We start from the raw sequence: 19,982 nt of genomic DNA on the forward strand, positions 1-19,982 counted from the left end.
CAATGAAATTAACTATAAAACGAACACAAGTACAACACCGTGGTCCACCGGGCTTTTCCAGACGGCGTTTTTGACGGTCAGTACCTGTGTAGGAATCTAACCCGATGTCGGTTGAAAACCGTACGTGAAATATTATGTAGGAAATAACTTTCTAGATGGAATTTGCGACGTAACAATATTATTTTAATTACTATATCAGGAGAAAAAATCCCCCGCTCCGGTTGTCCGCGTGTGCGGGTGTTTCGATGGTACTGACACAATAATGTATTATTATTATTATTATTATTATTAAAATATAAATTGAGCCTCGACAATATCGATAACGCGCCGCGTTAAGCGTTCACTACAGCGGAAACACAAAGCCGCGCGGCTATGAATAATTAACGCCAGAGTAGACATAATATGTGATCTGATAGGTAGAATATTATGTATAACAGTATAACACATACACACGCAGTCGTTTGCAATAACCGAAAGCGTTTGAGTGTGTTAATATTGTACGTTATAAACAGTTCAGCCGATGAGAAGATATTATTTCAATATTATAATTTACAGGTAGGTATCTCTTGTTTGTACGCGTTCCTGCAGTCTAAAAACTGATTAAAAAACTATATAATATCGGTTGTTAGGTGTTCTGCGATGTGTCAGAGTAATCATAATAATTGATTTCGACGGATGGAAGGGAAAACAACGACGCCAGTATAAAATAATTTATAGGAATATCAACAACTTCGTGAACGAAAATTACAATTACACAATATATTAATGCATCGGTCATCGGTCGGGTTGAGGCAACTTAACCATACCATTAGGTATGTTATACGATGCAGTTAGCCATAGGGGTTTTTTTTAATTGTATGAAACGATTGCGTCAGAGTACAGAATGATTATTATTAACGTAAAACAATATAAGCCTGCGTCAAGCACAGCCTTCGACGTCATTTTGACCTGACGGAATAAATATATATTGCTCTCATCGTATAATATATTAAACATTATTCTCAAAAAAAAAATTGAAGTTTTTAATTTAGTTTGTCAATTGTTATGATAAATAGTGAATTTGACTATCAAATTGTTTGCAATTCGTATAGTTATTTATATCATTTTCCACTTTGAAATATTATCATAAAAAAAAACTGCTAACACGCGGAAATACCACTGACTGAAAACGTTTTAAATTTGTGTAATGTTACACATCGTCGAGGTTGACAAATCACACTTCTAGGCAGCTCCGGTGCTCAGGGAAACCACTGAGAAAATCGAATGTTTTTCGTCAAGCATCGAATACATACATCTTTCTTACTATATATTATATATCTTCTATAGACTTACGATTTGAACACTTTCACGATCGATCCAATACGCAGTAGTTACAAAAAAAAAATACTACATTTAGAAAAACTCCAAAACAAAATCTTAGCTCAGAATAAAAATTAAAGCACCCCTATATTATAGCTGCAGGTATAATATTAACAACAGTATCGTTGAAAAGTTCCAAGTACTTAAATCAATAATTACAATATAATATTATTTAAGTTACTATGGGAAATATTGTTGAGCTCACTTTTTCTGCCACATGACCACCGGATCGGCTTCCAGGTCTTTCATCTCGACCGCGCAACCCTTGGCCGACACATCCGGGTGCTTGCGGACCATCAGCCAGCCCATGTGCGAGAAGAAAAATCCTCGAGACGAGTTGTGTGGGTCGGCGTCCGTGTCGGTGAACTTGTGGTGGACTCGGTGGTCCCGGACCCATTCGTATATGTGGTTTTGGAACGCCAGGGTCTGGAACACGGCCAACAGCACTCGCATCGGCAGACGTGCGTTGTAACACCGGTGAGCCCAAAGCCGATGGGCGCCGACCGTTATGCCCAAAGCGCTACACGCCGCCACCACTAACACTGCAATGACATCACAAGAATAAGCGAAATTATAATTACGATAATAATAATAATAATAATAATAACAACTGTGTGATGATACTGAGATGTCTCTTTGATGTTATTATCAAAGTAACTACGTTATCCTATAACGTAAATTATCGCTAACAGTATTTTGGAACTCGTCGGCTCAAGTCTCCTTAGTATTAGCTCAAAACGTGAGATTTAATCTTTTACACTAAGAAATTTATTTCTGCCCAAAAGAATTTCTGGTGGTGTTTTTGTTTTGGAGAGGGATCCCTCCTTGAGCATGAACTATGGTATACGCTATAACCCAATTTGCGTGCCAAGAAAAAACCCTCTGATTTGCATGTCATCGTAAAACACGTATATCTGACAAATTGCATATAATATTACGTTTTCACTTTTAAAAATTGTATTTATTTCTTGCTTAATAAATTAAAAACTGTTAAAATCGACAATGTGTGTCGGTTTTTAAATGAAAAAAAAATCATCGAAATAAATATTTTTTTAAGTTCACTCAATTTTTAAACCAATTATTCATAATATTCGTATTTAAGTATAAATATATTTGACCCCTGTCATGATTACTAAATTTAGTAAAACAATATTCCACTTTTGCAGACTTTGGACTGACATACATTTTATATGGAGGTTAATCTCGAGGCACACAAAATAAATAAAAACAATATTATTATGACGAAGCCATTTCATATGATTATTTTTCTTTTTGTAATATTAATATCGTTGTAGTAGGTGTGTGTGTGTGTGTAGTATAATTGTACAGTGAAGGTACTCACTGAACAGTATGGTTTTTATTTGGACGTGTCCGCTGAACACTAGGTAAAACCCGTAGACGGCGATCGAGTGCAATACGACGAAGCCGATCACGTTGCGCCACACGATTTGCCATTTGTACCCCACCTGTTGCGGGTAAGTCTTGGGCTTGGACGTCCGGTGCACTATCGGCGTGGGCGGCGAGTGGGGTGCGTCGGTTGTCAGCTTGCTGTCGTCGTACTCGACTTGTACGCCCGACCATATTTGCGCGAACGACGACGACGTGGCCATCGAGTCCGGATCGGTCGCAGTACAATATATTAAATAATATTATATGAGTGGAAGCTGAAAAACAAGACGGTTTCGAAGGTAAAAAAAACGGCGGCAGTAGGCACCACCGCGCATGTGTATATAGGTTGCTACTGATTAGGTTGGGTTAGGTATTCTAATAATAATTCGAATACCTAACAATAATACTAACCCAACAATATTAAAACAAACGGTGTTTTATAATTTATAGTCATAGACATAATGTTCAAGCGTCTAATATGTGACATTGTGTATGATATATCTACGTGATATTATTCCCTAGGTATGCGATAGGATTACGCGCGAGAAGGAACGCATCAATCACTGCACATTTTATCATACATATATGTTGTTCACGTAATATCGAACCGCATTTGAGCAATTATCTGCAGCTATATCTTACAAAGTCTTGTACTAAGTGAACTATTTGCAATTGAATTTATGTCCACATCATCTCCTCATTATCGTATACGTTTTCATTTAAATAACACAATTTAAATGAACGATTTTCCGGTGTGGAGTCACAAGGGTTGATTAACGTTATTTTAATTTATTTTGAATTTAAGCTAGAACAGGGCCGTATATTTAAATACTTTTAAAGTTAATATTTTTTTGTCTTATTAAAAATTGTGGTACTGAAATTAACGAACAAGAATTAAATAAACATTGTGCTCCTTTCTACTATTTATTAATCAGTTACAGTTTCAATTAATTCAAATTGAATTGGTATGGGCGTCTGCGAAGGGTGTGAATTTATATTTAAATTTGTAATTATTAAGGCAGTTAAGCTTTATTTCAGTAACCTAAACTTAAATAAAACGTCGTATAAACGTTTGTCACATCGTCCGAATACGCTTATAATAGTTTCTTAACAAATCGCTTTTTATGTATTATATATTTTTGTTACTTGTCACTTAACTGAAGTATTATGACTCTTTTCCATTGTAATTAACAATAATTATACATAGATACCAGGAAAAACCTAACACGTATTATAATATGTTTTCAATTTTACCATAAACTGTTTTCACATTTGGATAGTTAAAATAGACACTAAAATATAGTATTGTTTAAATCGTTTAATATATTTTAAATTATTATCACAATTAACAAAAATGTACTATAGGTACGTTAAGTTTCAGATTTTGATGACTTAGTCTGCTAGTTCTATACGTATTATGTATATATTTTGTCTAGGTATGTAGTGTGAACAAGTCACGACGGACTGGAGGCATTTTGTAATGAAATATAATATCAGTGCGTACTGTGCAGCCATCTTCTATAATTATATACACATAGCATAATATTATATTACCTATTTACCTATAATCATGACTATTCATTAGGTACTCACATTTCCCAGACATTACATTTTTTGGACTCGTCCGTTCGAGCACAAAGTCATTGCAGACTCGTTTTTATTTTCTAAATGCACTTTTAGAGAAATATTTTATATTACCTCATCTGTGACGAGAAATAGGGGATCCCAAGCTTAAATTTATACCTAAATAATCATTAAACTAATCAAATTTATATTTAAGTTATTAACAAAACTTGTGTGCATATCCTATAATAACAACATTTATACTTATTCAAAATCGAACAATACAACATTGGAACGAGTTATCTTTTGAAAAGATTATATTATATTATTATATTTAATCGATAGATGGTGATGAATTTAGTAAAATATCATTAAAGTTTTGGTTTATATAATAAAAATTAGTGTAAACATTTAGCAAACCAATTGTAAATTACTTTCTAGTATTTGTAAACCGTATGCAGATCAGTTGCAAATTATTTTCATGACAATTTCATGGTGAGTCCCTCCCTCCACTACTCTTGGTCTGAGTAATATGCACTGATCCAACGCCAATGAAATAAAAAAAAAAGTTATTTTTGAGTGTGTTGCCGAATGAATAACTTCCAGGTCAGACTCACAAATTATCAATAAATACGCACTAATATTTGGCAAAAAGAAAATGTCGAAAAGTTTATTTTTGTATGAAACATTTAAAAAACTATACATTTTATAACAATTGCACATCTACACAAATTCTTTTGAATAATTTGTTAATAAATTAGTATAAGTTGAAGGAGGCCAAAATTGTAAAATGTTGGCCTTGACTTACAAATTTGAATTGAAAATTACAAAAAGTGGTTGCAATTGATTTGGTAAATGTTTCTATTGGTTATGAATGGATTTGATAAAAAGTTAGATGCGGGAGGCTCCGTGAAAGTCAGCCCCTTAACCCAAACGTAAACATTAAATTATTTTGCCTTGTACATGGTAATATTCCAAAAATGAATTTACCATACATTTACACTTATATTTTAAATGGATTTAACTAAAAGAGAAGGCTAACTTATTGCAATATAACGGTGAAACCAAGATTTTTTTTTGGTTCTTTTGAATCGTACATAAGTATATAACCCGTCCAGTCAATTTTGGCTCCCAGCAACAGTTATATAATTTTAACTTAATTATTATATATCAAAAAATATATCATAATTCTATGGGATTATGATATTATTTTTAATAAAGTATTTTGTGGGCCACTTTTTTTTTTAAATTCGAACGGTTGCTGTGTGCTAAGATAAACTTGAAACTAAATTTGCTAAATAGGCAGGTAGGTACCAGCTGCGCGTGTATTATGTATTTATACTTACTACGCAGGTAGTTTGTAACGAGGTATTGGTGTGTGTTTTGAAAGTACTTACAAAATACCGAATCGTCTACACTCTACACTTCTCCTACAGTAATATTATGCGTTTGACGGACGAAACTCGATGGTGTTATTATTTTGTTTGTAATTACAACGAAGAGAACAAGCGATTGTCCTCGAGCTGTGTTCGAGTGACATCATCGTTATGATAAAACAAAGCTTTGTTGAACCTAACCAATGCGTTTGGGATGTATAATTGCATTGATTATTCATCGAAACGTCACACTATTATGTTATACCTACCTAAAAATTATTACTGTTAAGAGTAATTTTTCTTTCTTTTATACTACTTTCAGAATGTACATACTATACTATAGTATCCTATTTGAATATTAAAACATTTTTGCCTCGTTTTCTATGCAAGATATGTATGGAAACATCATAAAACGACTTATGACTTCTTACACTCAGTATCTTATATTAGAGGAAATATTAATAATTGCCAATTCGTGTACCTATGCTAACTAAATTCCAAGAACTTTCCTTCGAATTTAATATTAAAAATGCAATTTTTAAGTCATGCAATAAAAATTATTAACATTATTTTTATATTATATTATACGTATAGTTAATTAATTTGCTTGATTAAAATATGGTTCAATACTTCCGTACCATTTATACACATATATATATATATTTGTAATAATCTATGTCCTATGGCATACGAAGAAAATACAAATGAAAATTATAATAGATTAAAAGTATTATTTAAGCATTACAATTCACTTTAGTTGTATTATCCTAATTTTTCGTTTATTGTAAATCTGATATTTTTTTTAAACAGTTGTGAAATTTACTTTTCGTTGACATGGTAATAACATATATAATATATTTAACTTTACTTTTACAATACTATACGTCTATAATAGGTACCTTAAACACATTAAGCGATACAGAAGTATCAAACATTTACATTATTTACCATATTAAACCTATAACATTAACATATTAATCCACTATTTCAACAGTATTAAATATATTACGGAATATATACCTATTCATAAAAATTACCTACACGTGCATTTATTAATTAAAAAAATTATATTACAGCCAGATTTTATGCGAGCTAAGCAACAGAAAAAATGTCAACGTGGTCACACTACAATCGCAGTGCTTAAAAGTTAAAAATCAGTACAATCGTAACCAGATTAAGTTTATATTAATGTCGTCAGCTTTTATCGTTTACGATTTTTGTGGATAACCGTCAAAACCATTAGTTTGCTGAGAAAAAAAACATGCTTCACGATACATAACTAACTTGTAAGCATGTTATTATGATAATGCAACATCAGTGTTGGGTTTTTTAACATACAACAAATGCACGGAATCATTATAATATTATTTGGAAAATGTAGTCCATCGAGATTTTGTGACCCGATCGCACTTTTGCCGGCCCACAAAGATTTTATCGATGCCAATAATCTGGTCCAACTTACGCTTTGATCGAATATGTCTATCGTTGATCGTATTGTGATATATTACATACTCCACGCATTCGTAAAAGTAGAAACCTGATTTGAGACTTGTCATACAAGACTATGATTAAAAAAAGGGTCAATGCCGCACATCTTTAATTTGATTTATATCACATTGAAACATAGTATATAATGTGAACTGACTAACATGATGCTATATAGCTATATATTTTGGATCCATCAATGGCTAATTTCAATATTTGTTTTATTTGACGGAAAACGTGAATTTATACTTGAATACCTGACGTTAAGTTTTAAAAATATTTTTTTATTTATCCTTTCGTCCATATTTTTAACCAAAATTTAAATGAGCTGTATACTGTAGTGTTTACATCCGTTGGATTATCGAACAATACACACAGACGTTAATTAAAAAATAATATTAAAAGGTGTCGCCGTGACTAAACCATCACCGTGGGATATGTATGATAATTATTTCGTTCGAACCAAATTAAAAATATTCTATATAAATATAAAATTATAATGATATTATATAATAGCTACACAGAGAATTTATAAATCCTATTTATTTAAATGTATTTTTAATTTTTAGATTTAGGGCCTTTTTAAAAAAAAATATTAAAGAAAAACTGGAATTTTTAGGCAAAATCAGTTCATGACAAAACTGAATAACCATAGATATTTACAATGTCCAAAAATGTTTACACATCAATTTTCTATACATAATACAATTTTGAAAATATTTTGATTCTTTTTAAACAATTTAGTATTTATTGACATTTTCAATTTTCAATTTTAAGTCAAAAAGGTTGGTAATTTAATATGAGGTTCCTCATAAATTGTTATAATAGGAATTCAAAATTATTAAAGATACGTGTGTGTTTTTATAAGCATTTTAAGTTCAAACTTCTATGAAATTAATGAAAATCACTAACATTTGCAAATTATTTTGTAGTAAAAAATGAATAAAAAAGTCATCCAACTATCCAAGGTATACCTTCCTCCGCCATGTAGTATACAGTGGTTCAAGGATATAACTGAATTTTAAAAAGTTTTCTGGTTTGTTTTTAAAACCGATTTTTCTGAAAATATTATATTTTAATCCAAGATTCCGAAGCAAGCTGAATTGGAAATATAAATTTGAATTAAACAAAAATCGAAGACATAATAATATATCAACTATCAAGTACCTTAATACATTTTTATTCACGGTAAGTACAAGAATCTATATTACGAATTTCTGTTGGAAGAGAAAAACAGAGTAATAAGTAATAAAATATATATAGGTACCTGGTTCAGTATTTTTTAATTTCAATTTCATAATACCTGATGTGATGAAGACGTGATGAAATAAAAAAAAAGATTTTAATGCAATGGTAGATAAATGTTTTCTGTTTAGTGCCTGTCACTTTGCCACACAAAAAGGAAGAAATAAACTTGATGTATATTATATACGACCATGAGGATAAATTTAGTTTGATATAATGTGGTTTAAACAAATTGTTTAATCGATGGTCAATCTAATTACAATATTATTATAGTTAATAAAGTGATTTTATTCTAATACAATATAATATGCTGAGCTGAAATAGTTATGCACTAAATAATTATTGTATAGTCCACTAATTGAAAATTGTGTGCCCACAAACTTGATAGGGTAGCAATAAGAATTAAACACAAAAGTACCAAAGTCTTACTATTATCTAACTATTAAAACTATAAAATAGTTGTTTCAAATAGCTTTTTAAAAACGAATACTGAAACACAAGCAAAATACTAATGACGAACGATAGTGATTAGCTCGCAAGTAGCAATATGATATTTGCAGGTGCTGGTGATGTCACGACTGAATACTTTTCGGTCCAGTTAAAATATTCCAAAAGTTTCATAAAGAACTCTTAGGACGATTAAAAAATGTACTAGCATGGTACATTTTTGTATATACTTGTTGATTTTTATGAAAAACTGTGACATTTTAGTTGAATTCAAATAAAAGTATATTAAAAATAATACTATTTGTAGATAGTAAAAAACATACGGGAGTGTACAACATTTTCATTAATTTGTGGAATATTTAAAAATCTAGAAAAACGTAAACGATTTGAGATAAGTTTAGAATAATGTTTTTTCGTTTATCTCTGCCATGTAATATTGTTACATAATTTATTAGTTTTATGTTAAATATAACAAGACAGAAGCACAAAACCATCTTATGTAGAAATGAGAGAAACGAGTTTCTCTAAATTATTCGATTTTCATAATTCAAAAATACAATTTATTATTCATCTTGCTATCAAAGTTCCGATAGGTAGAGAGTCCAATAATTCCGTACAGTGTTTGCATTAAAAATTATTTAAAATGATATGCCTACATGAAATAATAATAACGTATTTTATTTTTAAGCAATCAGATAAACATAATGAAATTCAAAAAACCTAAATATAATTTCATATTCAACCGTTAAGTGTTTTTTCACGAATCATGGATGTTAACATGAATGAGATATTTTATAAAGTATCGAATTGTCAAAAATCATTGTCACGAGTTGATCATTGTCAGCATCGCCAAACATAATATTATGCAAACTCATTAAAAATTAAATAGTTGATCTATTAAACCTTGGCAAACACACACGTCACAAGCATATGAAATACACATACAAAACACTAGATCACAATAATCACATGGAAATGTAGTGGGTATTATTGTAAATGTAAACCTAATGACTACCTAATGAAAATAAGTGAATTTTGAAATAATTGCAAAAAAAAAAAAGAAAGTCGTAATTCATTTATTAATTATAACATATTAATAATATAATATATATTATGGTTTGGTAGACATATAGTACTCGGGTCTGGGACGTGTATTTAATAATTGTGTAGTACAGTTTAAACTACTTCAAAGTATATAATATAACCGTACTTAAGAGTTACGATACTAAATAATTTAGTAACATTTCGAAGAGTATAATATTTATGACGTTAATTCGATTAAAAACGAATAAAATAGTAAAATACAATTTTAGGTGGAAAGAGTGTCCACCGCACGCGACTTGCAGTACTGTAAAACAATAAATGAAATAAAATACCAATATTGTGCAATGCGTTGGAGTATTTTACGATTTTCGATTTTACCATAATTTCGTGACTAGTTTGTAGTTGTTTAAAAGCATTTTTCAATGATCGGACAAATATGTCGTAAGTCTAAAAAAAAAATTTCATAACAAATTCTCGCGTGGGATTTAAAAATTATGTTGTCTTGTGTCAGTGTCGCGATCGATTTATTATTGTACTAATACCTATGCAATGCCATTAAATCGTTGTGATCGTACAAAATCGAATAATTAACTATAGTATAGTTTAAACGTAAAATTTGAATAAAGAAAATAAAATATTTTATCAATATCAATGAGATGGTTCTGTTTAATATTGAATGATACACCACATTAGCGAATTTCAGTGTATTGCAACGATATAAAAACTCGTTTATTGTTTTTATTTTTCTCGTCTGGCGTTTTTCCCTAGGATATACGTATTTATTTTGTTTATCAATAGGTAGTCTATTTGAAGATATATAAACACAATACAATTATTTCTATTTATTAGCAATAAATTCACTTTGTTTACATTTCAGTCAAAACTGCATTAATTTAAAGAGTAAAAACTTATTTTTCGGATTCGTATCCTATATAATAATTATTACCTATTTGGCAATTCACATCGTTATTAACCATTTATTCATAATAATATTTTAATGTATAATAACAAATGTTTGATCGAAATTTGTCCTTCCAACAACTAAAAATATAATGAAATACGTTTTACTAGACGTTTATAATATTATTTGTTTAGTGTTTGTGGTTTTTAAATTTGTATTCTCACGCCGCAGGTTATTATACATAATATGTAATGCTGATGTGAAATTTGACTTTTTTTGCAAACGTCATTACCGGCAACTCGGTAACTTTGCAAATGATTTTCCCATTGAACTCTTTCATAACAATACTTATATTAAATGTCACCACGGTCTGACGACCGTTAGATTAGGTCTTTGACTGGTATCCAACGACAGTAACTGCAGTAAATGTTTTAAGCGCTATATAACGATATGACATCGGTATAATGATGGTATACATTTATTATCTATTTATACCTTGTGTGCAATTCGTTTTAAAGTCAATTACCGAAGAATAATATATTTCTTACAGAGATTATACCATAACAGAGACGCTCATCATTAAATGGCGTAGGTTAGACTATGATATAACAGTTCAAATACTCGAGTTGTTGGTTTAAACCGTCCTATATTATGTACATAGAGGTATCTACTTACATATTACATGTTTTCGATATTGTATAATAGGTACGATTTATTTTGTTTTCGTTAGTCATTTAACTAAAATTATCGATGAAAACTTACTTTACAAGTTCTATAATGATAAGGGTCCCAAAGGACCTTAAACACGTTTAGGTGTAAGCCATTCGACAGCATAATTATCTAGTTGAAATTAAGAATAATAGTATAATTTACACAATTATTAGTTTGTTGTTTAGTTGTAACGTTTTTGTATATTCCTTGACACTTATATAATTAATAATTTAATTGAACGTATTTCAGTGGTATATTGATAGAGATATAATATTATATTTATATGTATGACAAAAATAATAAAATCCAAAATAAAATTTGTAATTTGAGGTATTTGTTGTCTTGTTATCTAAATAAATTACGTATTACGTACCAATATAACATTATAATACAACTATACAACTCTAGGTATTTAGATAGACATTATATATTATTTTGCTAGAACGGTTATGAAAAACAAATGAATAGGTAGGTACTTGAAATATTTATTTCTGGTTTTTTGAGGCGATTATTGAAAATAATAATATTTTTTATAATAAAATAATTATTTCTACTACCGATCGTTTAAATTCAACATGCAAGATGTTATATTTTATTATAATTTATTTATAATTTTTATTTTTTTAATATTGTTAGTAGTATAATAAAATATGGACGAAGAATCCATCAAAAATATAATTGTATTTATGAAAGACATTGGATTGTAGAATTTAATTTAAATTATTTAAGACCATTTTATTATGTAAAACAAGCCAATGGTCTCGTCATCAAGGGGTTTTCTTTGATAAAATAAATAAAATAAAATATATTGAATAATATATAACATAATGGTAATTTAACCATCATTATGTTATGATCAAAACAAAAACGATGTTACAATAATCATAGTTTTTCATTTAGTTTTATTTTTATATTTGTTAACATAAAAATTAAAAGTAATCATTAAATTAAAATAATTTTTCTGTTATTAATATTTGAACATAAACCATTAATATAATTTATTCTAATACGTGCGTTTATGAAAATTAAAAAATTGTTTGTTCTGTATTATTTGAATTGTAATAATTGTAATGTTGTGTTATCATTTTTTACAATATTCAAACCTACAGTTACGTACTATCTTGATAATATTCTTGAAATTACTTTCAACGTTTCATTAACGTTATACAAAAAAAATCGTAAGATGGAGAATAGTGTATAAAGTATGTAATAATATGATGAATAAAATGTTTAGATGTGTTTTTGAGGGAAAATGAATTGCTATATGATTTGATCTATCTATATAAAAAAGAAATCCTACTTAAGTGTATTTTTCTTGAGCCAATATCGTAATGTACATTATACAAGAAATGATCCGAATATCTTTAACACATTACACTTCACATTTAGACAGTAAATCTGTGCAGCGAATTATACTACAGTATACTACAGTGTTATAGAATTAAAAACCGTCAACGATTTAATGGAAGAATAATATTCTTACGACTAAAAATAAAGCGTAATAAGCGTACCTTTACGGGATTTATAATAATACTGTGAATAAAATAGTACGTGTACCACCTAGGTATGCGTATAACGAACGGGTTGCAACAATAATACTGTAATATCGATGGACGCGTTTTTTTTACGCAAACTAATACAGCCGGAAAAATTCACTGGATTCGAGTCGAGAGCGGTCGATGCGATTTGACTAGATATTATGTTTCTTTAAAAAAATAACCCCAAAACACTAATAATAATATATAGATATAGAAACCATTTAAAATAAGTAGACAATATAATGTGTAATTAATTAAATCATATGTAAACCCCGAGGATCTGTTATCAATAAACCAATAAAAAAATATACAATATTAATAACATTATAATAATAATATAGTACCTGCAGAATGCGTAATTATTAACTAAATAATATAATATAACATTGTATACCTGGCGATGTAGTGTAATATAGATAGTGTTACTACGACGAAGTGCGACGATATTATGTGATAATATAATTACATTCAAAGAGTCGAACTTCGGGAAATCACTGTTGGCCCGTAAAACTGACAGAATATTATTTAGCGCACGCGGTATTATGATAATATTATATATTATGTTATATAGTACGTAGATACGGAATTATTGTGCGGTCATCGTCGCTCGTGCGACGAACCTTTCTTCGAGAGGTAAAACCCAACAGCGTGTGGCTCACGTACGCGAGAATGGCGAGAAAAGTCTCGAAAACGGAGGGAGAGCACTCAGGGTCGACGTGAAAGAAAGGGAACACATTCGCGGCGCCGCTGCCGCTCCAAAATCTCCAATATTTCTCATACACGTACATTATTCTATTATAACAATTTAATATTATTTCCAGGTCTAACAGTTTTGGCCGTCACCGCCGTACCGCAGGTGACCGACCGGTGGCCACAATGACGGCGGCGGCGGCGGCGCAGAGCGGTTTGTACCTCTCACAATACGTCATATTATGTATTATAACATCACCTACTATTGTCATGCGTTTTATTTAGTAAATGATTTACAATACCCAATCATGTTGAGAAACGGTCGGAATTCGTCATATGACACGATATCAATGAGGGGGCGATTTTCGGAAAAACATTGATGGAGACGACGGGAGTAATGCATAATCGCTTCTTATTATTGCATCGTTTTGCCAATACACGCTATCACATTTGACGTTATACTTGTAACGGTTATAATATGAAAACTATATCTATACCACAATAACTGGCTGGGCAAGCTTATAATTATTAAACATTGAAAATGTTAGTAACTGAATAACTTCAAGGAAGAAAAAAATTATGAATTGTATTATACATGATACTATACAGAACACATAAAAAAATCTGTAACAGATTTGTTTTTCCGGTGTAATGCAGAAAAGTATCCGGTAACTTCTAAGAAACTTCAAGTTTTCATGACATTTCCGCATTTACGTTCACTACAGCAACTGGAGAACGTTCATTTTCAACATTACGATGAATTAAAACTTATTTAAGGAGTACAACTGAGTAAATCAGTCTTAACGCTATGTTAAATATTTACATGGACATTACAAAAACTTCAGATGAAATTGTCGATGAAATGGGAAAAACATCGAAAAAGAGATTGGCATTTATGTACACCTATTTCAATAGTATTATAAATTGTTTAATTTTTAAAATGTACACTTTTGTTGTTTAGTAATTACATATATGATATTAATTATTTCTATAAATAGGAAATAACGATTTAAAAAGTCTATGGGTTGTTTAAAATAATTTATGCAGCAGTTTTAAATAAATTTAAAAAAAATCTTAGAGTGTGCTATCGGTTATACTTATTAGACTTTTTATTTCACAATACTCTTAACTACTAAAGGACACAATATATAATTGTAGCATTCTTAATAATGTTTGAAGAATCTAAATCGAAGTGAATTATTCACAAACAATAGTTAAATTAAACGAATTATGATTCAACGACTCAACTAGTCAACACTGCCGTATGCCTGAAATGCATTAAGTATTATGACAATTTAACGATTTATGGGTTTACCTATATATAATGTGACGTTAATAGTTTTTCCCGTGAAAAAATTAACGTAAAAAAGAAAATTAAGTGAATAAAGCTATCCTTATTATGAAGAGTACATTTTTAAAAAAACTTACTAGAAACTTTTGAATGAAATTACTTACATATGTAGATAGTAAATACAACTATGAACGATTTAATTCAATTATAATGATAAAATGTTGACCAACACAAAATTGTATGAGGGCAAATGCAAAAAATGAGTTCGAGCCATTGTATTAGGTATTAAATATTAATAATCATACGTTAATAAATAACTTCATAAAAACTAATATTGAGAGCGAAAGTTCATACTATGAGATGTAAAGGAGTATTTAAAACGTTTAAACTACTCTCAGTAAAAGGTAATTCATGATTACAGACTTTGAACTTTATTTATAGAACCTACATGTTATAGTTACCTAATAGGTAATTATCGTATTGTCTGCATCATGAATTTATAATTTATGAGTAACATCAATGAATTACAACAAAATAACAGATTTCGTTAAAAATATGGTTAGGTATGCCATAAATGTAACCATTTATTCACGATTTGTTATCCTCAAGACCCTAACACTTAGGAAAACTACTCATGGGATATAATTGGGAGGGACGGTTCTCGAAGGGCTTATCCTCCCAAAAAATGAAGATAATATATTTTTTTTGTTACAAGACTTGGTTAATTTTGTTTGAGAATATCTAAACTCCCAGAAATCCAATTCAATTAAATCTCCACCTATGATCGATATTATATACTATTATAATAATTTATTATTATCATTAACTTATAAGTCAATACCACAGACTATTTAGCCCGACTTAGTACTGTAGAAAGGTGCAATATGTTTTATAGCAATATTATAAAATAACTTAAAATAACTAATTAGATTAAACTATATTTTGAAAATTGTGTAAATATGTAGCCATGTAGGGTGGTAGGGTGATTCTTCAGATAGTAAATAGTAAATACTCATTATCTCAAGCGGTATAAAAGTTTTTAAAAATATACTTAAAATTGTTAAGTTATGACAGATGACTGTATTATTTAATTGCATTTATTATTATTATACTATTATCGTTTTAATAACTTGACAACATATTATATTATTCATCTCATACTCCGAAGCAAAATATTATTCTAAGAATTTGTAAGTATAACAATTGAATTTAAAAGAGTACTTAGTTGATTGGTTCTAAGTAATCAAAGTTTTTATTACTGCGATGTTGAGTGGCACAGGCCACAGGGGTACCCCGAAAAATGTCGTTTCACTACTCCACTCTCCTAAACTCATAACTAATTATAACTAATTCGTGCGAGTATAAGTGTTTACTTTTAAAAAAAATCAAACAGTAGATGATAATAATTTACTCAATGACAACAATTTTCAAGTCTCTGTGATTAATATTGTTTTTAATTTCAATAAAAAGTAAAATACACTTTAGATATATCTTCAAAAACAAAACTTCAGTGTATATTATTGAAATGTTAATCAAGTACCTCACAAAACCAATAAGTGGTTAATGCAGTCACTCATAAAACAATACTTAAGACATTTTAATGGCACACAGATATTTTTTTGAGTATTTCCTAACACGAAGTACGAACGTGTAGTAACCTTTTGTTAACGGCATTCGTCAAACTGGTTTGATATGCTTTTGAATCGTCAATAATAAAAGTTATGGAAATAATATTATATTTTGAATAATGTCATTATTTCAGTAAGTTGGTTTGTATTATAGTCCTCCCCATCGGAGATTCGACTTCAAATAGTACAACGAAGACCTTGGCGTTTTTTAGAGCGATTGCCTACGTGGGTTAGGAAGTTTAGTTTTGACTAACTCGTGATATTAAAATAGGTACGAAAGCCTATAGATTGTTTTCTAATTTTTATAAACTGCATTACGAATCTGAGACGATATTATTTTAGCGAAAGCATATTTTTTTAGTAGTAGAGTAAAAATTACAATCGTACATTAAGTATTGTTATATTCTTATGTGCTTGAGGTTTTCTTTTGGGTTCACTTTGACCGATCATCACATGGGACGGATGAACTATCGGGTTGGTGTTTCCTGGGCGACTGCACCGGGATGAGTATGATTAAAAAATCATCTTGTACCTATTTATAATTCATAAGTCACGACTGTTCAATGTAGTTGTTTAGTACAAATAGTTTAAATAATGCGATTTGAAACTATAGAAAATCCAATGAAATAGAAAAATATTGCGATACGAATCAATTATTGTCTCGCCTTGACTACTGAACACACGATTATTCCATATCAAAATCAGCAATATTACGAAAGCTGCCGAAATAAAATAAGAATTTAATAATGTGGTTTGTCCAACAATCAAAAATGTTATTTTACGCTACTTGACCAGTGAGCAATCTATGGCCATATAATCGAGGCTGAACTTTACAGAATGTTGAAACTGGTATGAATATACGATAACTATGTGAACCTAACATTTTTAAGTTGAAAAGTAAAGAGACAATTGTACGTCATACATCAAAACAATATCTTATAAAATATAATATAGGCTGATACCTGTCGTACAAATGGACCCAAAACTGTAATATATCACCCCGTCACAGTCGTGACCAGTGCAGCGTGCAGTGTTCCATCGACGATTAAAACATAATAATAGTATTATGTTTAAGCAAACTCGTTTTGTCACATCATGATTATTCATGCCACTAAACCGTGCCTAAATATTATCATATAGGTACCCGGTTCCTATAATTTGACCGGTGATAATACTATGGAATTACGAGGTTCCTATGTATAGACGGTTTTACGAATCGTGATTCGTAGTAAAATAATATTTTATTACTCAAATATCAAATCAAATAATATTATGATTCCCGTAAATCTCAGATAATGCCAAATGTTAATGTTTATACAAAATGCGTTTTCGAACGAAATAGGCGAATCATTACTATTTTAATCTAATCTGCATACCACGATAAACCGTAATCTAGAGCATCAACCCTGCACGACACCGAGTGGTTGTAAACACATCCCGCCCATTTAAGAAACGAAAAAATTCACATCTTGAACTTAGGGAGAGCGCATATCAAAGCAGTGCGGTTACTGACAATTAATAGTTAAATCAAAGTCACTAATGTCTGTTCAATGACAAAGATTATCTTATAAGTTCTTCTTAAACGGTACGTTAAATAACGACTCGCGGGCAAAGGGTTCGCGCCGCGGTATATTATTATTTCGGCGAACACGATTTCCTTCGTCAAAAGTTGATATATATTTTATTACGGTAGGTAAAATTTAATATTATTATGTTTGTAAAAAATATGAGTTTGTAAAGAAGTGTTTAAAAAAGTGACGTTTTACAGTATAGGTGGTATATTGGTGTATACCGATTTTTATTCATTTTATCACGCCATAGCCATTTTCTTGTTAAATTTATATGATTGTAAACATATATTTTTATTTTACAATTTGAAGTCATTACATACCTAGTACCTACACACGATATTTTTTTGTAACGATTTTCAATGTTTTTACTTTTTAAATTACAAAGTACGATGTATAGCTATTTCGAGCCGGTAATAAAAATTAGTCGTAGGCACTAAGTGTAGACGAGCGGAGTGAAGTGGCACAGGGGTATGTATCCCGAAAACAAAAAATGTCGTTCGCATTTCTGCGCGCACACAGCTTTTGTCATTTAAAAATGTATAAGCTTACGTAAAAAATTCGTTCCCTATATAGTAAAAAGTGTATAATTTATTTGTTTTTCAAAAGACGAGCGAATGCACCGAGGAAATATTACGACCGTGAGTTGATAAAATAGAATCGGCTCGCATACTACAACTGGCATAATATAACATTACAAATTACGGGTACTTACGAAAAGAGCGGCGGCAGCAGCAACAACAGCAGCAGCAGTCCACGCGTAGGCGACGAACGGTTATGTGATACGAGCACTGTACGGCACGGATTAAAAGCGCGGAGTAAAAGTATTTGTGACTGCGTGCATACAGTGTGGCGAAAATAAACATTTGTCAATATTACAGCAGGTATATTCTCCTTCTTACGATGCCCTCCCTAAAAATTCGTTGCACTGTGTGCGTGCGTATACGTTTCTGCGAAATTAAATCACGAATCTCGAGTGCACTTGTTATACATAGTATAACTACGGGACGCCTGCGGACTGGGTGCCTGCAATTATGGGTAAGCGTAGTGTACCAGATACCCGAAATAACCCTAACGCGACCGTGGTATATGGACCGTAGTCTTTCTTCCTATACCGCAGAACGTACACCAACTGCGATTAACTGTGTATTCATTTATTTATTTCAGCTCGCTTTAATTGTAATACAATTGTAATAATAATAATAATAATAATAATAATAATAATAATATCAAGAGCTGATACGTATACCAACCGGCAACCGAGCTAAGCTCGTATCTGGTATACAGAGTTCCTATTGGTAAATGTAATAATAATATATAGTTTTTAATTATATTCTATACATTCTATTTTTTATATTGTGAGTAATCGCATATAAAATTCCTTATACAGTTATTAATTATATCGTTGATTTTATTAGAATGATTTTCACATAAATGTTCTATTAGACTCTTGAAATTACTTCTCAAATTGTTAAATATAATATAGCCTTTTCGATGTAATCGGGAGAACTTCTTAAACTGGTTAATGTTGCACCATGTGTCTATAAAGTCTAAGTAGTTTTATATACTTTCCTGTTCTCTTATCTATCATTTCCATACCAATATATCATTGAGTATGCCGTGTGACTTTGTATGGATCTTATGAAAATTTGTTTATTGCACGATTTATAGGTGGATAGTATGTTTGTATTTGCTAAATAACTCTACTGAAGAGTATGTCGACGGAATAGAATAAGCTACTTTGTAA

General features: G+C 30.3%; 1 protein-coding gene across 2 annotated transcripts in view; it reads right to left on the reverse strand.

Annotated features, from left to right (window-relative positions):
- Window positions 1-19,083, reverse strand: part of LOC111032583 (acyl-CoA Delta(11) desaturase-like) — a 28,155-nt gene extending 9,072 nt beyond the window's left edge. For both annotated transcript variants that reach the window (XR_002604318.1, XM_022312963.1), the window contains exons 1-3: window positions 18,951-19,083; window positions 2,702-3,023; window positions 1,565-1,901 (exon numbers count right to left, since the gene is read on the reverse strand). Coding sequence is in view for 1 of the 2 variants with exons in the window: in XM_022312963.1 (XP_022168655.1) it covers window positions 1,565-1,901; window positions 2,702-2,969 (605 nt within the window). In the remaining variant the exon portion in view is untranslated. The remainder of the gene's footprint in view (window positions 1-1,564; window positions 1,902-2,701; window positions 3,024-18,950) is intronic.
- Window positions 19,084-19,982: the final 899 nt, after the last annotated feature.

Source organism: Myzus persicae, unplaced genomic scaffold (assembly GCF_001856785.1).
Source record: "Myzus persicae strain clone G006 unplaced genomic scaffold, MPER_G0061.0, whole genome shotgun sequence".
NCBI classification, from domain to species: Eukaryota; Metazoa; Arthropoda; class Insecta; order Hemiptera; family Aphididae; genus Myzus; species Myzus persicae.